At 44.5% G+C, this 24,698-nt stretch overlaps 1 protein-coding gene across 1 annotated transcript; it reads right to left on the minus strand.

Annotated features, from left to right (window-relative positions):
- Positions 1-149: 149 nt before the first annotated feature.
- On the minus strand, positions 150-24,698 carry LOC115642191 (maestro heat-like repeat-containing protein family member 6). The gene is given in 16 exon segments (XM_030545699.1): positions 150-219; positions 1,502-1,556; positions 1,559-1,582; positions 2,752-2,817; positions 3,141-3,243; positions 3,564-3,656; positions 4,082-4,237; positions 5,433-5,612; positions 5,975-6,118; positions 6,459-6,573; positions 6,704-6,838; positions 8,492-8,661; positions 10,990-11,158; positions 11,635-11,789; positions 12,851-13,003; positions 24,189-24,698. Coding segments are annotated over 16 exon segments (2,298 nt in total).

The following is a 24,698-nucleotide window of genomic DNA, read 5'->3' on the forward strand; positions in this document are numbered from 1 at the left end:
CAATTCTCTGATGTAATGATCTAACAGAGGAATGCTGGCAATAGTTGACTGCATTGTTAATTGCTGATGTTACTATTATAAAATAAAGTTCTAGGAAGATGGAGAAGATAATTTTCACTGAGAATTGCACACGGTTACTGATTCCTGATCTATCTTGAGGGTGGATGTGAGCATGGTGTAGACAGAGGCCTCAGGATCAAGCAGGCAAATCCGCAAGAACTGAAACATAGAACAAAGTCCAGTTAGAAACACAGCACAAAAAACATCAACAATTTCTCACAGAAAAAGTCTCCACTAGAATTGGCCATAACATTTTAAACACAACCTTTTTTTAGTCAGAAAATGCAATTTTCCTTGAAACCGCAACTTTTGTAGAGCTGTATCGATTTTGATGATATATTTATAGGAAGAGTTCTGAGGTGGACTCTCTGGTCATTTAGGAGTAGGAGGACAGCAACCTCACTTTCAATCTGAAAATGGCATTTCAACAACATTCTGTTTTGTGAAAAACTTTCAAAAAGTTTGGTTTTCATTCCAATTCAGAATGAAAACAAAGTTTGAAACCTCAAAGTCTTCATGAAACAAAATTGTTGGCATCCGGCCAGCTCTAGTCTCTACCTTTTTCTGACTGTGACCTAAATCCAGTATATCCCAGGTACCTCCTGAATCCTCCCCTTCCCCTGTTCCCAATATCCTAGTTGGCACCTACTCCTTGTATCCTATAGACTACTCCTTGTATCCTATAGGCTCCTCTGTGACTGCACAGGAGATGCCATATTCTAAAGATGACTCATCCAGTGCTCTTTTTTTTCACAAGATATTGGTTGGAATACAGGATCTGCAGTGGAGAACTGGAGAAGTTGCCAGGGTTTCAGAAGGGATGTGATGGATCCCTTCAAACATCTGAGAAAACCCTACCTGGGTTCCTCAATGAGCTACATCGCTCTAGATTCAGAGATACAAAACTGCACACAGTATACGATATCTTGTAATCAATTGAAGCTTTGCCACTGATTTCAGTGGGCACTGGATCTGAGCCTTATTTATTTATATTTCACTATTTTACTTGTAGGGCTTCTGACTGTTCCTTAGTTCTCTGATTTTAAGCTTTGGCTCTATGACACTTTATATTAGAAATGCAGAAACTTCAAAAAGTTCAGTGGTTTGACTTAGAGCCTTTCCAACACCTCCTCTACACTTTCTGAGCCTCTTGGGTTTGTAAATTTTGGGGTGGAAATTTCAACAAAGCAGCATTGCTTGAGATGTGTTTTCCTGGTTGTGGGTCCAGCTTTACATATAAGCACAAATATTGTCACAGCTAATGAAAATCTCCTTTAGTTCAGAAGATAGGCTTGTGCTTTTGGAGAAGGACGTGAATTTGATAAAGATTATGAATATTAAGTCTTTGTAGTCCTGGATCCATTGCACCAGCACTGTGACAATAATTGAGGTCATTGCTCATTTTTGCATGTTTCTATTAGACAAAATGAGGCAAGCTTACCACAGGAAGCAGCAGGCCATGGTACATGGTGCTGGGTAAGGCCTGCATACTTGCCCACCTCCTGAGTGGCGACACTGGCAACTGTCTGGATTGATAGTTCTGATTCTAATGGTAAGACATCAAAGCTGAACCAAAGAGCAAAGGGCAGGGCAGAACTGCTGCATAAAGACAGAAATGACCTGGATCGTCTTACTGTCACCAGTCACAGCTACCATGGGGACTCCTGCATGATCACTCACACATCCCAGAAGCCTCTCCACCCCCACTGTCACATGTGACTTGGAGAGCTCTTTCTAGTCTTATTCTTAAGTGACTTTCATTGAGTGCAGCCTGCTCTCATCTCATCTTGTGTGAACTTTGAAGCCTGATCTCTTTCTAAATGTCATTTACTACTCCATGGGTGAGGGAGGGGGAGAGGTTCCAGAGGCTTGTCTGGAATAGATGATGATGATGATTTGATGGAATCATATACATAAAAGCTACAAAAAGTCTATGATTAAGTTATCTATGCTGTGGTAGTCCAACCTGTAACCCAAAGGCCACTTGTAAACCTCAAGCCTCTAAACTGTGGCCCTTGAAGGTGACTGTTTTAAGAAAAGAACTTGTATTTGATTATGAATGTAACAGTGTTATCTGAACTGCATCCTGTGGTTTTTAAATGCCTGAAATAGGGAAGAGTAGGTAGGGGGTACCACTTCCTCATTTGCCTCCAACCACCCTATCTGCAGCCCAAGGAGCTCAGCAGCTCACCCAGTGGATTGGAGAGAGTAACTCTGGGTGTTTTTTGCTTGCTTCCCTGCTGAGCAGTTAGAGCCCCAGGGATAGAAGGATAAGTGCTCTACTCACTCTGCCTGAGACTAGGGGAGTGCCTAGCACACAGCGACCTAGGGCAGTCAAAGGGAGGGTGTGGTGGGGAGATGAGAACCAGCAACCAGTTATGGCATCCTGATTCTCTACCCTGATAAAGGTTAGAGCAGGCCAAGGGTGCCTCTAACTTGTGCTAACTGCCAACCCTCTCCAAGAGAGAGTGCAAGGTAAAGGAATTTGCTTTGACCTGCACTGGGGCAGAGAATCAGGAAATCGTAACGGGTTGCTGGTTCTCAGCTTGCAATTGTCACACAAGGTTGACATGAAGATACCACAGTTGAAGTGAAGGATGGACATGTGCAGTCACAGACAGATATATGTAGATGTCTGTGTTTCAATGCCAAGGAAGCACACTTGGTTTTAAATGGTAAATCATTACTTACCACACTGCAATAAATCCATGGCTTCCTTTTCCACTAGACTGTATTCCATATGCTGGATTATGACGTCTAGAGGTAAATAAAAACAATTAATGTCACATAACATTTCATACCCTCCAGTAAAATCTCTAATATTTTGTTCTGCCACCAAACTCCTAGATAATGAGGTGGATATCTGGAAAGTGGTTTAGGGGTAGTGTAGTGTGAATAACAAGAGATGTTAAGGGTCTAATGCATTTCCTCTATTTTTGCATAAACTCTAGTGTTAAATCCTTCAGGTGATGGAAATCAAGACTCTTGGAACTAAGGGATTAGCTCTTGCTGCTGTAGGAAATAGTCCTTGTTAAGGGTGGTGATGGAAGCTGAAGGAGATCAAATAACTTAGTGTTCACCTATGAATATGCCGGCAGCTCTTCCTGAAGAAGTCCATGGGCTTCTGAGATACTCTTGGGCCTGGTGTAAGAAGCTCCATAGTCTTCCTGGGTATTGCTCGATCTGGAAAAAAACAAAGAAAAATCTCAAATTAGTGAAGAGCAAACATCCTTTTAGTACCTATATTCCACAAACCTATGCGTAGTGCCTATCAACAAACAATCCTTTCCAAACAAAACTTTTTATGACTGGATTACTCCCAAAGAGTAGAAATACCAGATGGCGATGCTGTGGAACTTCATGAGCCACGTCAGGTGATGTACTGGAGGAGATGGAAGTCCCTCACAATTTAAAAAGGAAGCTTATGTATGTTACCCTTCTTTTCTTCCCACACCACTGAAAAAGCAACATGCAGAATGAAGGAAATCCCAGAGTTCCCTTACAAGATGCTCACAGAGAGTGTCCCAGGACTCCTGGTTGTCATTTAAGGTCCATCCCAAGAAGATTTTACACTCCTGTAAGGTGTCTGTACAGCTCTACAAAAGATGAGACAAGAAGGGTTTCTAGAGTTAACAGAGAGGAGTACTGATAATATTATCAAATAGGTGACAACTGAGAATGGAAATCCAGTTGAAATTAATATTAAAGGAAGGGCTCAGTAGACCATATTGTTCCCCCTGGCTTTAACATACTTTTGTTCATAGCGATCATAGAGAAGTAGTCTGTTAGGGGCCATATAGTTGTCTGAGCCATTCATATCCCTCTCTTCCTGGTAACGGAATAGATTCTTAATCTCCACTTCACTAATGACCTGCACAGAATGTATGATAGCATGAAAACCAGGAGTCTTGGGATATTATCATGAAAAAGGTGAGGTGATGCAGCCTTGGGAGTTTAGCAGGAAGGTCTGAAGATCAGGCTTGTAGTGTTGTGCTGTGAAACTTATGGCAGTGGCATTTACCTTGATCACATCAGGATGCTGTTGCTGCAGATTCAGCAGCAGTGGGACCATACTGTTGAGGACCTCTTCCTGCATGAGGGATTTATCTTTCCTATTCAGGGCCCTGAGCAGATCCCCAAAAAGCTCAGTTGCAGCACAGCATATTTTTTGCCTCTCCTGTGGATGACGAAGGAAAGAACCTCAACAAAGGGCATTTCAATGCAATTTACTGAGTGATCACAGCGTAACGCAAACCATGGAGAGAAAATTGTTTTTTTAACTTACCAAAAGCCAGACTGTGTTTAAATGAGTTAAAGAAAGGAATGATCGAATGAATGCTAAAGCCAGAGCCAAGAACTCCCATTTGTTTCTATTTCATGTGTGTATTAGTACAGCTTGTAGTATTTAGGCCCCAAAATACAGTCAAATAAGAGAGGCATAAGATTCTAGTTTAAAGTGTTCTTCACTTTCCCTCTCCTGGGGTTTGGCCACTTATACTTTGAGGTTTTTGTAACTCATAGTGTGACCTTGGTTGTGCAAGTCATTGAACATCTGTGTCCTGGTTTTCTCATCTACACAAATGAGGATAACATTTACCTACTGCACAGGACTTCTGTGAAGCTTAATTAGTTAAAGTTCGTAAAGCACTTAGAAGACGAAAAGGTCTCTACCCTGTAAGTGCTAAATGTTGCTGAATTAAGGAAATGGTAATATCTCCAGCATGTGCAATATCAGTGACAGATGCATGCAGGAGATGCAACACTCTCGGCTTAGGCATCTGCACACCCTATCAAGTAATACACCGTGTTTGTGTGTGTGTGTGTGTGTGTGTGTGTGTGTGTATGTATGTGTGTATATGTATATATATAACACCAGATCTGCACACCATGCCTTTTATTTTGTTGCCTGTGATCTGTGTATGATTATAATAGCACACCCCATAGTGTATTATTGCTTATACACTCTGGGCTTGATTTTTGCCCTCACACAGATTTCATGCTGGTGTAACTCCATTATCTTCAGTGGATTACTCCTCATTTGCACCAGTGAAAATGCAGACTCAGGCCCCTTATATTGCTTGAATCCAATCAGATAGAATTTTAGCCTGTCCGTAGTTAGTCTTTGTCTCCAGTCTTTATGGGAGCAAGTCTCCTTTTTCCATCAGAAATTATTCTTACCTAACGGGACCTGAAAACAGGAGTGTTCAGTTGCAACCAATACAGTAATAGACAAGAGTAGCAACAATGTTTGCTATAGAGTACGATTTGGCTTCTATTTTTATTTGACATGCACACACAAGCTTTAACACCCCTCCCCCCACAAAGGTTTAACCACACTCACTTCAACAGTCTCCCCCACCATTGTGCCTTACGTCAGCCAGGAATGGGTGAAGCTGTCTGGCAGTTTTCACAAATTCTGTGCCAAGATGGCCCTTGTGCTTGTGGCGGGTGACAATTTTGGTAGCAGCTTCAAAAGCCATCAGAATTACTTTCTCCTCAGGGTCATTAAAAGTCTTCAGGATATCAGTAAGCAGGGCTTTGACTTCTTTCTGCTGCAAGAAATGGAAATTTGCTCACATCCCTAGAAGTATAACAATAATCTCACAATCCCATAGCCATTTCTTCTAAGATGGATGGAAAGGAAGATACCCAGATACACAGCAAAGGTGCTCATCCCCCTGTAGCTGAGGCAAAGGGTATTAGAGACAATGAGGAACAGTTATTTTTCTCCTTGAAGATTCATGGGCAGATTCTGTGGCTGTGCCAGGTATCTCTCATTGAGTCCTGACTCCCTCCAGCACTTCTTATTCTACTTTGGTAGAGGTGTGGTTTGTTTCATTGCTTTCATGGTAGGTTTAAATATCCTTGACAGTCCTCTAGAGTTTGATTTCATGTATAAACAATCATCACTCACCTTCTGCAGATGAAGTGCAACATTTCCAAGTCCAAGAAGACCAAGCCAACGGACAGTAGGACTTGGGTCAATGTGCCAATTCTTCAGGTGGCCCAGAATATATTGCTTTTTTAGTGTCACATATGCAGACTCAGTAGAAAGAAGCTAAAGAGGCAGAACACATAATAAGTAGCTGACAGGCAAATAGAAAGATTTTCCTATGGGTCATATCAGATATAAAACTTCCTGGACTTGATTCTCTGTTGCCATGCACCTTATGCGGTCATTTTAGGCCAGAACAAAGTGGATATAAGTCACACCAAATCAGAAAGGCAATATTTTATGCCCACTTTGCACTGGTATAAATGACTATATAAGGTGCAGGACAATGGAGAGATTGCGTCAGCTGAGACGTTGATGCAAATGACCCATTACCTCACTGAGCTAGCCTGAGAGTGAGCAGTTCCCAAGAATCTCAAACATTCACAGCAGATAAGAGTCTTACCCCAGTGAACAAGGCCATTGCAGTAAGCTTCTGTTTGTCATCCCTGTGGTGCAGGAGAGGGGACACCTTGGTAAACACAGCAAAATCCAGGCTCCGATAGTGTCTTACAATGGCTCTGTAGAACACACATCAAAACTTTTACTATTGGGAGAGAAAGAGTAAACAAGCCAAGGACTAGAGGATACTCCAGACAGAAACCATGTTGGCCAGCACAGCCAGATGAACTCAACGTTCCAATCACTTACCTAGCCAGAAGGAGAACTCCTTCCAGGTAAGTCTCTGGCATGGATAAAAGGTCCCAGCCTCCTGCCAGACTCACAGATTGCATCAAAGAGGATTTTTCTCTTTTAATCACAGCTTTCAGAGCCTCCACTGCACAGCTAAATTCCAGACAAGAGCGTGATAGATGAGTGATATTTGGAGACGCACCAAAACATAGATTTTGTTATGCAAAGCAATTGAAGGGCTAAACTTGCGTTTTTAATTTTTGTTTTTAAAATTTGTATTTGTTTTTAGGGGTTGTGCAATGGCCTATGGCTAAGATGCTAAGTTAATAAACTAATGTAATTAAGCCATCAGTACCACTCTCATGCACATCTTATATTATAAATGAGACTTTGATCCCCTCCTTTTTCACCACATGGTGTATTGTACTGGAAAGAGTGAGAATTATGTGACTGGCATCTCACATTATTCAAATGGTTACCAGGTAGTGGCTGGACTAGTCAAGAAATATGGCTAATGGAGACTTTATTTGGTTCCAGTAGGACAGGCCTGTGTTTTTGGAGCCAAAATTCCTGAGGTCTATGCCTTCAAATGACATATGTGTGCAGCATAGCTAACACTGATGTTTACATTTTAACATGTTTGTTACATTTGTAGCCCTGGTGTACAGCCAAGATCTCAAACCTCTGAGCACCACCATACTAAACTGCAGTAAGTGTTGGGAAAAATCCATCTGTTTAGGAATGGGTGGGATTTGAGCCCTTTTGAGGTTTACTTGGAATTTTTAGTACATCTGAACTCGAACCCCTAAGTATCTGCCTTTCTGAGTCAGGGAAGGCCAGGGGGTAGCCCCACTTCTCCTCTGTTTCATAGCAAGCATCTGCTGGGAATCATCTTGTCCCCATGCCAATTAAGCTAAGGAAAGGAATGCTGAGGATGAATTTATCTTTTGGAGGCAAACTGTCTTTTTGCATTTTTTTTACCCTAGCCAAGAAAAAACACAAACATTCCTGCTGAATGTCCTTTTGGGGTTTTGGTTCATCTCAAATGAAAACCCCAAATGAAACTCAAAGGAGTAAGAAACTCCAAAAACCACAATTGGAAGAAAGCCTCAGTATTTCCTGGAAACCCAGTGAAGCAAGATCGGCTGAGTGTTACACAGAGCTCACCTCCCTAGATTATCCCTGGCCTGGCACACAATGTTAGAAACATTTCTTTTTTCATTTCAGTTCTTTTAATGCAGCATCTTATGGCTTTTTCATGTTTTTGTTAATTAATTGTTGGCACCCAGTACATAAGGCCTTTTACACAAATAAATAAGCAGAGAAGGCAGTGAGTACAGGTATCAAAATGAGAACAAACAGAAGAGATGAAGCAGGAGAGATTCTGTTTCCAGACATTCTAATACTTTCCTTGTTATCCGCATTAAAAAAAAACCCATAGACTAACCTCCTCCCATCCCATCCTCCAAAGAACATTCATTAAATATTGATACTGTTTCTTTTGCATTAATTAAAGCCTCTTATCTCAAACCCATCAGGGAGCATTATTCTAAGAGATTGCTCTGATAGAAATATTCTTCCAAGGGTTAGGCCTGACTGGAGAATTGTCTTCTAAGTGGGGTGTCCTAAACACTGTCCTCAGAATTTCCCCTATGTAGATCATCCCATAGGAGAGTTGCTAAATCAGAAGTTCCTCTAGTGCAGAGGTTCTCAAACTATGGGGCCGTGGATTACCACTGAGACTTTGATGATGGTGATTCACAGAAATAGGATTATGCACCTAATTAGCACCTTGTCAGAAATTACCTCACAAAACTGGATGTTTGGAACCTGTCCTCCCAGCCACACACCACCTTTGGGAGGCTCACCAGGTAATGCAGCTGAATGATCAGGAAGATTAACACAGATACATAAAAGGCATCCATAGGCACTGTGCATTCTTTATTACTGAATATTATGCATAGGGCCCTTGTTGCCTGAAAAAGATAAAAATTAGACACAAATTTAACTCTAAAATCCTCCATTTCACTCCAACATTTCTTTTGCTCTGCCACAAATATGCTTTGTTCCTCTCCTGACTCACAGTAAATCACAGAAGATGGAACTGTGTCCCCTGAAATATTGTCATTACAGCAGCCAGAACACGGCACTACCATGCTACAAAGGCCCAGCTTTGATTTGCATCCCGGTTACTTGTTTCATAAACTGCAGGGCCTGGCTCTACTGAGGAAGTGTAAGAGTCCTAAAAAGAGAGGTGCCAGAACATAGTTCTGGAACTATCTTTTCTACGTGATACTACCAGAAGTACCAGAATGTCCTCCAAAAGTGCCAGAGTGGCATTCTGGAGCATTCCAGTATGACAGGAGATCTACTCAGGGCTTGGCTTCACTTGCAGTTGTAGAGCTCTGGGAGTTAAACCAGCCTTCAGAGACTGCAGCAGGGAAAATGTTGCTGTGTGTTTACACTGTCAGCTGCAAGTGCTCTGGCATGGCCGCATTAGCAGCTCTTGCAATGCCACAAAGAGCAGTGCATTGTGGTAGCTCTCCCAGTGTGCAAGTAGCTGCAATGTGCTTTTCAAAGGGGGTGGGGTGGAATGTGACAAGGAGTGTGTTGTGTGTATGTGGGGAGAGAGACAGTGTGTTTTGGGGGGCACAGAGTGTGTCAGCATGCTGTCTTGTAAGTTCAGACAGCAGCAGACCTCCCTCCCCTGTACCACTTCTCTCTCACACACACTCACAACAGCACAGTAATGGTTGCTTTGTCCCAGAGCAGACAAGCATGCCGGTTGTCAGAAATGGAGCATTGAAAGGGGATACCCACATGTCTGCAGCCGAATTCAAAACAATGACAAGAGTGGCCACTTGACTTCAGGGGATTATGAGATGTTTCCAGAGGCCAATCACAGCGCAGTAATGCAACACGTCATCCACACTGACACCTGGGCATTTCAGCTGGGGTGCAGCAACCTTTATGCTTCTCATGGAGGTGGATTATCAGGAGTGTTCCAGCTGCAGAGTCCTGGTGCTCTAAGTGCCTTGCCAGTGTGGACACTTCAGGAGTTAGGGCGCCCGGGGCTGATTTAGTGTGCTCTAACTTGGAAGTGTAGCCAAGCCCTCAGTCTGCTTCACAGTGAATCCCTTGTTGAATGAATAGCTGATGTCATGACCTACAAAAGCACTCATGTTCCGTGCTCCTGTAAGAAGGTTAACGTCTTGGGTGAGGAGAGAGACAAAGCAGGAAAAGATGAGGAAGCTGTCATGACTTTGGCAAGGACATGAAGGACCTCTCTCGTTTCCCTGTGCCATGGAGCTATCTCTCTCCAATCTCAGACATACAGTACTGAGCATATTATACATTTCTTTCTTGGTGGAGGGAGGCCATACATTGTTGTAATAGTAACATGGACCCTTCTTCCATTTCTCTGGCCTGTGGGTTGTTTGGGTCTCCAGCTAAATTAAGACCAGGTCTACAGCAGGAGCGTTTTGATGGTATATATACCAGTGTACTATACCAGCAAAGAGCTCCTAATGGGGATGCAGCTCATACCAGCAAAACTGTGCTTTTGCCAGCACAGCTTATTGCTGTCCTCCTGAGAGACATAACCTATGCTGGTAAAAATGCAGTTTTACTCTTATAATTACATCCACCCCTGGGGCTTTTGCTTGAACAGCTATGTCATTTAGAGATCACTGCTCATCCTACCCCCAGCTGACATAGCTACATCAGCAAAAGTTTAGATCTGGGTTAAATTTCACCCCTTTCAATAAACACTGACCTGCCCTTCCAGAAAAAGTCCAAACAAGAAATCTACCCTTTCTCGGGATTCTTCCTTCCCCAGTGTTACTCCACAAATAATACCTGACCCATTCTTCAGCCACTCTGGTCTCAGGGTCTCTGCCAATGTTTACAATGAAATTCCATACCAATGCAATGGAGGGAGGTGAGGAGGTAAAGGGGAGATTTTGACCAGCCTCTACTATAGGTTGAGACCCTAAATGTATCTCAAAGTGCTATCCATCACTAAGGACCCCAGTTCCAAAATGCCAAAGCAGACCAATTTCCCCTACCCTCGGTTTCTCCTTCCTTGCTGCTCAGTTCTGGAAAGGCTCCTGCAGCAGTAAAAGCTACCATCCAAGAGCTGTCCTAGAAAGACCTAGCAGCATATCATGTTCTCTAGGTCTCTCCATCTTGCAAGGGATGAGAGCTCCCTGCAGAGGTTGCCATGAAGTATATAACTCCCAGGTAGCCGTCTAGATAAGTCTGAAAGCTGGGGGTAGGAGGGTAATATTTGGGTTATTACTTACAGCTAGAGGCAAAAGAGAGGCGTTATCCTCAAAGTTATTTCTTGACTCAGAGGTTTCACTCTTCTTGAGATATGGTCTTCTTTTTAGCATCTCCAGGAGCTCAGCAAGCACCCGGAGCCTGACACTTTTTTTGGCTCTGCCTAGGGCCTCCCAGATCTGACTGACATGGCTGCAGATTCAAGAACACAGGAATATGTGATTGACAGATCTCTTCACAGTCGTACTGCGCTAGTAAGCAGAGCTATGGCCATGAGTGGCCGTCAGTGAAGGAACTGGACCTTAGTTTTGGAGTAGCACAGCTGGGAGCTGAGACATAGGTTTAGTAACTGGGATCATGCAGTCTTCTGTAGAAAAAATTGCTGTCCTTCAACAGGGCGTGGAGGAACACCCTGTGAGCAGAAGGCACTCTGAGTCTGCATCATAACAAAGTTGACAGGGATTATCAGACTTCTGCTGCTCTATTTGGATTTCTTGTTTTTAATTACAAACCCTATTTTACATATCAAAGAGTCATTGGGATGAACTCTACTGTATTCAGCATCCTGTTCCTCCTAGCTTTCCAACTATGGGGAAGTGGATTGAGACCAGATTCCTCTGTCCTCACTCAGCTCTGGAACCATGAAGGGAGCAGTGAAGCAATTTTACCTGTCACATGGGAGCGAGAGTCTCAGTAGGGCTGAGACTACTTCTCTTGTGTGCTTTTCAGCTAGTAAACACACAGCACCCATAGCTGCCTGTCTGGCACTGGCCTCCTCGATAGCCTGCAGGTGGAAATAAATAATATCCATGATCTCTGGCACCTGTAAAAAACAATAAAACTGTTTTAGAGACTGTTTCTTCTGTGGTTTCATTCCCCTTCCAGTTTATGCCTGAATGTAGCAATGATGAGTGTCTGGGTGGGACTGATTCATGGTGCTACAGAATACTCCTGCTGAATAACAAACAAAGCAACTCCAGGGGTAAGAAGAACTAAAGGCCTTATGCTACAAGGTGATGAGCATATACTGTGCACGCTCAACTTTCATCAATTTCGATAGGAATTGAGGGCACTAAGCATTTTGCAAGATTAGGCCCTGATAGAGAAACAAACAAAGAGCATATATGGGAAGATTTGCTAATCCAGTTCATCAAGTGTCACCATTGTAATTGCTGGGCTTCTAAGTAATCCTGATCTCATGTGACAATTTACATAATGATTATCCAATGACCATTTATAATTAGTAAAGTTGAATCTTTAAGGGTTCAGATATTTGCATCAGATACACATCCAAAATGTGGACACTCTTTCAAATTATCTGAACCTCCTGTGTCTGCAAAACTGGATTTGAGAGCTTGAACACTGGGTTCCTTACAGGATTTCTGGTAGTTCCTGCCTCTGTTGAGTTTGGAAATACCAGAAATGTGTTTTTTTCTTGCATTATTTTGACTTCTAGTCACATCCAGATCTAGGAAATGCAAAGATGCAGTGAAAATGAAAAACAATGAAAAGAAATACAAATTAACCAAACTATCTCAATTTCCTAAAAATGCTTTGTTTAAGGTTTGGATGATCAATTTGCTGACTCCAATCTGATATTTCAGATGCATTTTCTTGTTTTGTAGACTATACTTTTGTACAGACAGGATGCAAATACTCATAGAAAGACATAGGAAAGATTTGCTCACTTACTTTTAAGCAGAACAAGAGGGGACTGCACATTCCTTGAGGAAAGAGTTTGGATTATCTTTTTAAAAAGATGATTCTGAGCCTGTGCTACAGGCTTCAAACTTGTAAAGAGAAAGACAATTCAGAGACTCTAAAGAATGCAAATTCCATCTTCTAGATCCAGAAAAGAGAATTCTAACTTTCCCAACCTCTTACCTTTTCCTTAATATTGTGCCTCTGCTCTTTCAGGACTGAGGTCAACATTACTGCAGCTGCCTGAGCATTGGTTTTCACTGTGTCTCTCAGACCAGCCACAGCTACAAGGATCTGGCTGGTAACTGTAGCCAGGGGACCAGATTCCTCATAGATCTGAAGAAACAGGGAAAAGCCTTTTGTAAATAAAAATGTAAGAATGGCCATACTTGGTCAGACCAATGGTTCATCTAGCCCAGTATCCTGTCTTCTGACAGCAGACAATACCAGATACTTCAATGGGAATGAACAGAACAGGGCAATCATCAAGTGTTCCATCCCCTGTCATTCAGTCCCAGCTTCTGGTAGTCAGAGGCTTACAGACACCCAGAGCATGAGGTTGCATCCCTGAACATATCAGCTAATAGCCATTGATGGACCTACTCTCCACAAACTCATCAAATTCTTTTCTAAATCCATTTATATTTTTGGCCTTCATAATATCTCCTGGCAACAAGTTCCATGGGTTGACTGTGCATTATCTGAAGAAGTACTTCCTTATGTTTGTTTTAAACCTCCTGCCTATTAATGTCATTGGGTGGCCCCTGGTTCTTGTGTTATGTGAATGGGTAAATAGCACTTTCTTATTCGCTTTCCCACACCAGTCATGATTTTATAGACCTCTATCATATCCCCCCTTAGTTATTGCTTTTCCAAGCAGGGCTGGCTCTAGGTTTTTTGCCACCCCAAGCAAAAAAATTTTTGGCTGCCTCCCACCACAGCCCTAGGCTCCCCACCTTCACTCCCCTGCTGCCTCAGCCCTGGGCTCCCCCCACACCCGCACCCCCTGCCACCTCAGTGCTGGGCTCTCTCCTTTTCCCTCCACCAGTGCCCTCCTTCCCCCACTCTCATGCCACCCCAGCCCTGGGCTCTCCCCCGCAACCTGCATCCTCCTGCTGTCCCAGCCCTGGGTCACTGGTAACTCGCTCCCAGGGCGGGTCATTCAGCAGGAATTTTGGATGTGCACAGAACACAGACAGGGTTGGTTCCCATAAGGTTACACAACTGCAGTAAAGTGGAACAATTTTCAGCTTGTGTGATTGGAGGATATCTGGATGCATATTATAAGACTGTCCTACATAAATGAGGGAAAGTTGAGGTGCCTTTATTATTCTTTTGTTCCATTCTTTGGGCTGGTCTACACTGGGGGGGAAATCGATCTAAGATACGCAACTTCAGCTACGTGAATAAAGTAGCTGAAGTCGAAGTATCTTAGATCAAGTTACCTACAGTCCTCACAGCATGGGATCGACGTCTGCGGCTCCCCATGTCGACTCCGCTACTACTGTTTGCCTTGGTGGAGTTCCAGAGTTGACAGGAGCTCATTTGGGGATTGATATATCGCGTCTAGATGAGACGCGATATATCGATCCCCAAGAAATCGATTGCTACCCGCCAATACGGCTGGTAGTGAAGACGTACCCTGAGTTTCTATGGGGAATTTGCCAATGCAGTATTTCTGTCTTCCTTTTAAACAAATAAAACTTTTTTAAAAAAGGGCAATAGCTGTTGAAAATAGCAATTCCAGTCCTAAAACCACTGAGAAGCATTTCTTGCTCAATTTTATCCTACTTTTTCTACAGCAAATTTCAGTGGATCAGTATATTTGATTTGGGAAAAATGAAGTAACAGCTGCCCAAATTGAGCTTGAGCACTCCTGAATTTTGAGGGTGTTCAAATCTGGAAGGCAGGTGCTAGATTCTCTTTCTGAATATTAGCTAAATCTGGAAAGGAAAAGTCAATTTCTGCTTCCATAGCTCAGAAGTGAAAATCTTCCTACATGCCTGGTACTATATCAAAAGCTGCCAAAGTCCCCTAGCAGAGCCTCCCTTCCCTTACTTTTCATTTTAAATTCTAGTGGGATCCACATACCTCCCTTGCTAGGCTTCAGATAGAGAGGGGCACTATCCATTTAGTCCACTCAATTCCTTCTTTGAGGGCTGCAAAGTGAGGTCACACCAGTATCCCTAATCCAGTCTGGGGAAGTCTTCTGAAGGGGATACCTGGGGCAAAGCCTTCTACTCCTTGGGCACACTTGTTCCCCATTCACAGTGTCTCCCCTTTCAACTCATAGCAAGCTGCAGCATGGCACAGCTACCTCACTCCCTACCTCTCCCTTTCCTGTTGATAGCAGCCAAGGCATTGCTGGGAAATGTAGTTCTTTCCCTGCTCCAAGGCTGGCTCTTATAGGCAGGGAGTTAGGCAAGGAACTATAGCTTCCAGGGTCCCATGGGTTTTCAGCTCCCATGCAGGATCCCCAGCTGCTCCGTAGCTCCACTTCTGCAGGGTTGTGAGAGGGGAGGACGTGAGTTTAAAAAAAAAAAAAAGGATGGCCAGAATGCCGCCCCCTGGAAATGTGCCGCCCCAAGCATCTGCTTGTTTTGCTGGTGCCTAGAGCTGGCCCTGTTTCCAAGCTGACTAGTCCCAGTCTTTTTAATCTCTCCTCAGAGGGAAACTGTGCCATAGCCCTAATAATTTTTGTTGCCCTTTGTCATAAACAGATAGCTAAGGGTTAATGTCTCTTTCACCTGAAACACCTGACCAGAAAACCAATCAGGAAACCGGATTTTTTCAACTTTGGGTGGAGGGAAGTGTGTGTCTGAGTCTTTTGTCTGTCTGCCTGTTTCCTCTGAGCTTTGGAGAAGTAGTTCTATTTTCTAGTCTTCTGTTTCTAAGTGTAAGGACAAAGAGATCAGATAGTAAGTTCTATGGTTTCTTTTCTTTGGTATTTGCATGAATATAAGTGCTGGAGTGCTTTGATTTGTATTCTTTTTGAATAAGGCTGTTTATTCAATATTCTTTTAAGCAATTGACCCTGTGTTGTATCATCTTAATATAGAGAGAACATTTGTATTTTTCTTTCTTTTTTATATAAAGCTTTCTTTTAAGACCTGTTGGAGTTTTTCTTTACTTCAGGGAAATTGAGTCTGTACTCACCAGGGAATTGGTGGGAGGAAGAAATCAAGGGGAGAGCTGTGTGTTGGATTGCTAGCCTGATTTTGCATTTCCTCTGGGTGAAGAGGAAAGTGCTTTTGTTCCCGGAGTGGGAACGGAGAGGGGGAATCTCTCTGTGTAGTTTCACAGAGCTTGTGTCTGTGTATCTCTCCAGGAGCACCTGGAGGGGGGAAGGGAATCAGGATTATTTCCCTTTGTTGTGAGACTCAAGGGATTTGGGTCTTGGGGTCCCCAGGGAAGGTTTTTCAGGGGGACCAGAGTGCCCCAAAACACTCTAATTTTTTGGGTGGTGGCAGCAAGTACCAGGTCCAAGCTGGTAACTAAGCTTGGAGGCTTTCATGCTAACCCCCATATTTTGGACGCTAAGGTCCAAATCTGGGAATAAGGTTAAAACATGAGTGGCAGCGGCGGGATATAGACAGAATCCAGAAGCCAGTAGGAATATTATATTTTTCTTTTCTCTGCTAAGGGCTTTTTAGCAGAGAGAAACAGTTTGGTTTTAAAAGGGAACCAGAGAGAATTTTTTTTTTCTGCTCTCTCTAGCAGTTTGTGGTTTGCATGTTAAGCGAGAAGACTGTTGAGGGTCTTTTGTCATGCAATAGCCCTCCCATTAGGAGGCAAGTACCAGCACTTATATGCATGCAAATAAAGTGGTTTTTCTGGTTTCCCTTCATTGAACATTAGCTAGAGAGAGAAAGGGAAAAAAGCACTGTTGCTAGGCAGACTTCAGGAGGCAACAGAGCCTGCAGTTCAACAGAGAAACACCGGAGGGCACCCCAACACAAGAAAACAGGAACCATGTCTACTAGGACAAAAATGGAGGCCGAAGACCAATTAAAAGAAGCTGAACACAGGCGACAACTGGAATTAAAACAAAAAGAGATGGAGATAAAAGAAAAGGAAGAAAGCATCAAACTGGCAGCCTTCCAAAGAGAACAGGCAGCCCAAGAGGCAGCACACAAAAGAAAACTAGAGGAAGAAGAGGTGGGCCACCGCCGAGAAATGGAAAAACAACAAAAAGAAATGGAAGAGAAGGAAAAACAGAGAAAACATGAACTGGAGATGGCAAAAGCTGGGCTGCATGTGCCAGCCAACCCTAACAACCCGGCGCCAAGTATTGCTCCACAGCACAGGAAATTTCCCACCTACAAGGCAGGTGATGACACCGAGGCCTTCTTGGAAAATTTTGAAAGAGCCTGTCTTGGGTACAGCATCCCCGAAGACCAGTACATGGTAGAATTAAGGCCACAACTCAGTGGACCTTTAGCAGAGGTGGCAGCTGAAATGCCTAAGCTGCAAATGAACGACTATAAACTTTTTCAAACCAAGGCCAGATACAGGATGGGGATAACCCCAGATCATGCCCGTCAGCGCTTCAGAACCCAAAAATGGAAACCAGAGGTGTCATTTCCCAAACACGCCTACTACATTGCAAAAAACTATGAGGCCTGGTTAACAGGAAACAACATTCAAACCTTGGAAGAAGTGAACCTCCTCATACAAATGGAGCAGTTCTTGGATGGTGTTCCTGAAGACATCACACGGTACATACAAGATAGAAATCCCAAAACTATCGCTGAGGCGGGGGAGATTGGAGCCAAATGGATGGAACTGGCAGAAAGCAAAAAAGCTACTGTCAAGGGGAACGATTACCCCAGGGGGCACACAGACCATAAACCCTACAACCGAGGACAGCCAAAGACCCTACATACCACCCAAGTAAAGCCACAGATACCCTACTCTTCAACCTCACCAGTCTCCAGTAACTCACCTCGGCCCAGTGACCCATCAGATGGAAGATGCTTTAAGTGTAATGAACTGGGACATATCAAGGCCAACTGTCCCAAGAACACCATGCGAGTGCAATTCATTACACCACCATCACCCCAAAGATCCCCAGGCCCAGATGCCTCTCAAATACCCTTGGAGCGAAGGGAAAATTTGAGAGTGGGCGGAAAGAAGGTTACTGCGTGGAGAGACACGGGGGCACAAGTGTCAGCTATCCACCAATCCTTCGTTGACCCCAAATTCATCAACCCAAAGGCCAAAGTTACAATTTACCCCTTCATGTCACAAGCTGTAGACTTGCCTACAGCTCAACTGCCTGTCCAGTACAAAGGCTGGTCAGGAATGTGGACTTTTGCAGTCTATGACAATTATCCTATCCCCATGCTACTGGGGGAAGACTTGGCCAACCAGGTGAGGCGGGCCAAGAGAGTGGGAATGGTTACCCGTAGCCAAACCAGGCAAGCTTCCAGACCCTTTCCTGTTCCTGAGCCGTCCACAGAGGCCCCGTCTGTGTTACCAGAGACCCAGACAGAGGTAGTGGACCCGGATTCCATGCCTACCACTGAAACAGCCACAGCATCTCCAGTCCCAGGCCCGGAACTGGAACAGCAACCAGCACCAGCAAGTGCAACCACATCTTCAAACTCAACGCCAGAGGGCGCCAGCGAGCCAGAACTGGCAGAAGCACACGACAGCCATACCCAAAAGGCTCAGCCAGAGCCTGAAATACCCTCAGGTGCACCAGCGGAGAGCGGTTCACCAGCAACGGAAACAACCCCATCACCTACATCGCTTCCAGAGGGACCAAGCCCAAGTCCACAGTCTGAGGAAGAACTGGTGACCCCAGCCTCAAGGGAACAGTTCCAGGCTGAGCAGGAAGCAGATGACAGCCTTCAGAAAGCGTGGGTGGCGGCACGGAGCACCCCACCGCCTCTCAGCTCTTCTAATCGATCCCGGTTTGTTATAGACCAAGGACTTTTATACAAGGAAATTCTTTCTGGTGGACACCGGGAAGAATGGCAGCCGCAAAAACAGTTGGTGGTTCCAACTAAGTACCGGGGGAAGCTCTTAAGCTTAGCCCATGATCATCCCAGTGGCCATGCTGGGGTGAACAGAACCAAGGACCGGTTGGGGAAGTCCTTCCACTGGGAGGGGATGGGCAAGGATGTTGCCAAGTATGTCCGGTCTTGTGAGGTATGCCAAAGAGTGGGTAAGCCTCAAGACCAGGTCAAGGCCCCTCTCCAGCCACTCCCCATAATTGAGGTCCCATTTCAGCGAGTAGCTGTGGATATTCTGGGCCCTTTCCCAAAAAAGACGCCCAGAGGAAAGCAGTACGTACTGACTTTAGTGGACTTTGCTACCCGATGGCCAGAAGCAGTAGCTCTAGGCAACACCAGGGCTAACACTGTGTGCCTGGCCCTAACAGACATCTTTGCCAGGGTAGGTTGGCCCTCTGACATCCTTACAGATTCAGGGTCTAATTTCCTGGCAGGGACCATGGAAAAACTGTGGGAAACTCATGGGGTGAATCACTTGGTTGCCACCCCGTACCACCATCAAACCAATGGCCTGGTGGAAAGGTTCAATGGAACTTTGGGGGCCATGATAAGAAAATTCATCAACGAATTCTCCAATAATTGGGACCTAGTGTTGCAGCAGTTGCTGTTTGCCTACAGGGCTGTACCACATCCCAGTTTAGGGTTTTCACCATTTGAACTTGTGTATGGTCACGAGGTTAAGGGGCCATTACAGTTGGTGAAGCAGCAATGGGAGGGGTTTACGCCTTCTCCAGGAACTAACATTCTGGACTTTGTAAGCAACCTACAAAGCACCCTCCGACACTCTTTAGCCCTTGCTAAAGAGAACCTAAAGGATGCTCAAGAAGAGCAAAAGGCCTGGTATGACAGACATGCCAGAGAACGTTCCTTCAAGGTAGGAGACCAGGTTATGGTCTTGAAGGCGCAACAGGCCCATAAGATGGAAGCATCATGGGAAGGGCCATTCACGGTCCAAGAGCGCCTGGGAGCTGTAAACTACCTCATAGCATTTCCCAATTCCTCACTAAAGCCTAAAGTGTACCATGTTAATTCTCTCAAGCCTTTCTATTCCAGAGACTTACAGGTTTGTCAGTTTACAGTCCAGGGAGATGATGCTGAGTGGCCTGACGGTGTCTACTACGACGGAAAAAAAGACGGTGGCGTGGAAGAGGTGAACCTCTCAACCACCCTGGAACGTCTGCAGCGGCAACAAATCAAGGAGCTGTGCACTAGCTTCGCCCCATTGTTCTCAGCCACCCCAGGACGGACTGAACGGGCATACCACTCCATTGATACAGGTAATGCTCACCCAATCAGAACCCCACCCTACCGGGTGTCTCCTCATGCCCAAGCTGCTATAAAACGGGAGATCCAGAACATGCTACAGATGGGTATAATCCGCCCATCTACCAGTGCATGGGCATCTCCAGTGGTTCTGGTACCCAAACCAGATGGGGAAATACGCTTCTGCGTGGACTACCGTAAGCTAAATGCTGTAACTCGTCCGGACAACTATCCAATGCCACGTACTGATGAGCTATTGGAAAAGTTGGGACGTGCCCAGTTCATCTCTACCATAGACTTAACCAAGGGGTACTGGCAAGTACCGCTAGATGAACCTGCCAAGGAGAGGTCAGCATTCGTCACCCATACGGGGGTGTATGAATTCAATGTCCTTCCTTTCGGCCTTCGAAATGCACCCACCACCTTCCAGAGGCTGGTAGACGGTCTACTAGCTGGACTGGGAGAATTTGCAGTTGCCTACCTCGATGATGTGGCCATTTTTTCAGACTCCTGGCCCGAACACCTACTCCACCTGGAAAAGGTCTTTGAGCGCATCAGGCAGGCAGGACTAACTGTTAAGGCCAAAAAGTGTCAAATAGGCCAAAACAGAGTGACTTACCTGGGGCACCAGGTGGGTCGAGGAACCATAAACCCCCTACAGGCCAAGGTGGATGCTATCCAAAAGTGGCCTGTCCCAAGGTCAAAGAAACAGGTCCAATCCTTCTTAGGCTTGGCCGGATACTAGAGGCGATTTGTACCACACTACAGCCAAATCGCTGCCCCATTGACCGACCTAACCAAAAAGACCCAGCCAAATGCCGTTAAGTGGACTAATGAGTGTCAAAAAGCCTTTACCCAGCTTAAGGCAACGCTCATGTCTGACCCTGTACTCAGGGCCCCGGATTTTGACAAACCATTCCTAGTAACCACAGATGCATCTGAGCGTGGTATAGGAGCAGTGCTCATGCAGGAAGCAACAGATCACAACTTCCATCCTGTCGTGTTTCTCAGCAAGAAACTGTCTGAGAGGGAAAGTCACTGGTCAGTCAGTGAAAAGGAATGCTATGCCATTGTGTACGCCCTGGAAAAGCTACGCCCATATGTTTGGGGACGGCGGTTCCAACTACAAACTGACCATGCTGCACTAAAGTGGCTTCATACTGCCAAGGGGAACAACAAGAAACTTCTTCGTTGGAGTTTAGCTCTCCAAGATTTTGATTTTGAAATTCAACACATCACAGGAGCTTCTAACAAAGTTGCTGATGCACTCTCCCGTGACAGTTTCCCAGAATCCAGTAGTTAAAAAGTGTTCTTAAAATGTAAAAGTCTGTTAGTTATATACTTAGTAGTATATGTAAAGGTGCATGTGTTGTATTAATCTGTTTATTTTCAAGTTCTAGAAGGAAATTGCCGCCAGTGAGCTTCCCCACTGTCTGCAATTTGGGGGGCGTGTCATAAACAGATAGCTAAGGGTTAATGTCTCTTTCACCTGAAACACCTGACCAGAAAACCAATCAGGAAACCGGATTTTTTCAACTTTGGGTGGAGGGAAGTGTGTGTCTGAGTCTTTTGTCTGTCTGCCTGTTTCCTCTGAGCTTTGGAGAAGTAGTTCTATTTTCTAGTCTTCTGTTTCTAAGTGTAAGGACAAAGAGATCAGATAGTAAGTTCTATGGTTTCTTTTCTTTGGTATTTGCATGAATATAAGTGCTGGAGTGCTTTGATTTGTATTCTTTTTGAATAAGGCTGTTTATTCAATATTCTTTTAAGCAATTGACCCTGTGTTGTATCATCTTAATATAGAGAGAACATTTGTATTTTTCTTTCTTTTTTATATAAAGCTTTCTTTTAAGACCTGTTGGAGTTTTTCTTTACTTCAGGGAAATTGAGTCTGTACTCACCAGGGAATTGGTGGGAGGAAGAAATCAAGGGGAGAGCTGTGTGTTGGATTGCTAGCCTGATTTTGCATTTCCTCTGGGTGAAGAGGAAAGTGCTTTTGTTCCCGGAGTGGGAACGGAGAGGGGGAATCTCTCTGTGTAGTTTCACAGAGCTTGTGTCTGTGTATCTCTCCAGGAGCACCTGGAGGGGGGAAGGGAATCAGGATTATTTCCCTTTGTTGTGAGACTCAAGGGATTTGGGTCTTGGGGTCCCCAGGGAAGGTTTTTCAGGGGGACCAGAGTGCCCCAAAACACTCTAATTTTTTGGGTGGTGGCAGCAAGTACCAGGTCCAAGCTGGTAACTAAGCTTGGAGGCTTTCATGCTAACCCCCATATTTTGGACGCTAAGGTCCAAATCTGGGAATAAGGTTAAAACACCCTTCTCTTTATTTTTTCAATTTCTCATATATCTATTTTGAGATGGGGTGAACAGAACTGTATGCAGTGTTCAAGGTGTGCGTGTACCATGGATTTAGTAGTGGCATTTACTGTCTTATCTGTCTCTTTCCTAATAGTTCCTAACATTCTGTTCGCTTTTTTGACTGTCACTGCACATCGAGCAGATGTTTTCAGAGAACTAGCCACAAAGATGCCAAGATCTCTTTCTTGAGTGGAAACAGCTAATTTAGACCCTATCACTACAAATGTAGAGTTGGGATTATGTTTCCCAAAGTGAATTACTTTGCATTTATCAACACTGAATTTTATATGCCAGTTTGTTACTCAGTCACATGGTATTGTGAGATCCCCTTGTAAATCTCTGCAGTCTGCTTTGGACTTAACTGTTTTGAGTAATTTTGCATCATCTGCAAACTTGGCCACCTCACTGTTTACCTCTTTTTCCAGATCATTTATTAACATGTTCAACAGCACTGGTCCTACTACAGATCTCTGGGGGAAACCACTATTTACCACTCTGACAATTTCTTCTAACCCTTTGTTCCCTGTCTTTTAACTTTTACTGATCCATGAGAGGACCTTCCCTCTTATCCCATAGCTCCTTACTTTGCTTATGAGCTTTTGGTAAGGAACCTTGTCAAAGGCTTTCTGAAAGTCCAAATATACTATATCCACTGGATCACTTTTGTCCACATGTTTGTTGACCTCCCTCAAAGAATTCTAATAGACTGGTGAGACATGATTATTTTTATAAAAGACATGCTGACTCTTCCCCAACAAATCATGTTCATTTATCTGTAGGATAATTCTGTTCTTTACTATAGTTTCAACCAATTTGGCTGGTACTGAAGTGAGGCTTACCAGCCTGTAATTGCCAGGATTGCTTAAGGAGCCCTTTAAAAAAATGGTGTCACATTAGTTATCCTCCAGTCATCTGGTACAGAAGCTGATTAGAATGATGGGTTACATACCAAAGGTAGTAGTTATGCAATTTCATATTTGAGTTCCTTCAGATGACTTACATCACCTGCATTCAAAAGACTGATACTACCAGGAGTCTAGTTAAAGCCTGAATTGGAGAGGAAGCTTCTTTCCTGGTGTCAGATGAGTTATAAAATCTCATAGCAGGTTTCCTTAATCTTTAATGTCATAGTTTATAAAATGGCTTGAATTGTATGAGATAGGTGTACAAAAAGAAGGTCCACAGCATGCAGGATAAGTGTGTGGAGGGAAAATAGGGCCAGCAGCATGCAGATAAGGGCCAGCAACCTGCAGGAGTAGATGTGTGAAGATAAGGGCCAGAGCATGCAGGGAAATGTGTGCATAGAGAGGACCTTGTTGTATGTAGGGTTAAGTGAGCAGAGAAAGAGCCTCAAGCATGCAGAGAGTTGACCAGGAGCATACAGACAAGATGCTCTGAGCGTGTGGGAACAAACAGGCCAAGTGAAGGCATGGGGCATACAGAGAGAGGGCTGGAGCGTGAGAGGCAAAGAAGCAGGTGTGAAAGTAATAAGAAACACTTACCAGTACTGGGGCCCAGCTCCGGGCCCCGGGAAGGGGCATGGACTTTGGAAGAAGGGACATGGCCTCTGGCGGAAGAGGCAGGGCTGGGGTCAGCCTCCCCCAGCCAGCCCATCCATGCTGCCTGGCCTGCGCTGTCCAGGGCTCCAGTGGTGATTTAAAAGGGCCCGGGACTCCAGCTCCTGCTACGATATTGACGGCAGTGGCCAGGAGCCCCGGGCCCTTTTAAATTACTGGCCCTGGGGTAGCTGCCCCTCTTACCCTGTGTCGGCGGCCTGGGGGAGGGGGAAGGGGCAGCGATGTTAAAGTGCTGCTGTGGCAGCACTTTAAGGAGGGTCCTTTGCCGCAGCAGTGTTTTAACATCGACTGTGCACAGGCTGGTACCGGCTTCTGTACCAGCCTGTACCGGTCCACTTTCACCCGTACAAAGAAGCCATGATTTGCATAATAGATGGTGAATGTTTGTACCTCACAGTTGCTTTTCTCTTCCTGCTGTGGGGAGACATCTATATTAAACCCACGATATGTCTTTGTGCTTTCCCCTTCTGCCCTGGTATTCTCTTTTTCCTTCTCCTGCTGCAGGGTGATGCTTTCTGCCTCCTCCATTATAATACTGGGCTCAGGCTCTAGTTCACCAGTTAGAACCTTCTCCTGCACCACTGTGTGTCTGATTTTCCTTTTCAGCACACAGCGTTTCTCCTTCCCATGAGCAATGCGCTGAGATGTTTCAAAAGTTGCCTGCTGCTGTTGATTCCCAGTGTTTGCCTCATTCCCCAAGTGTAGCTGTATATTTTCATCTAAGAAGATGATCTCTGGTTCTCTGATGGGAACCTTCTTCAGCTCCAAATAGATAATATAGGTTGTTTTGATGAATTTCTTTATAGCTAACGCCAT

Source organism: Gopherus evgoodei, chromosome 1, assembly GCF_007399415.2.
Source record: "Gopherus evgoodei ecotype Sinaloan lineage chromosome 1, rGopEvg1_v1.p, whole genome shotgun sequence".
NCBI lineage: Eukaryota > Metazoa > Chordata > Testudines > Testudinidae > Gopherus > Gopherus evgoodei.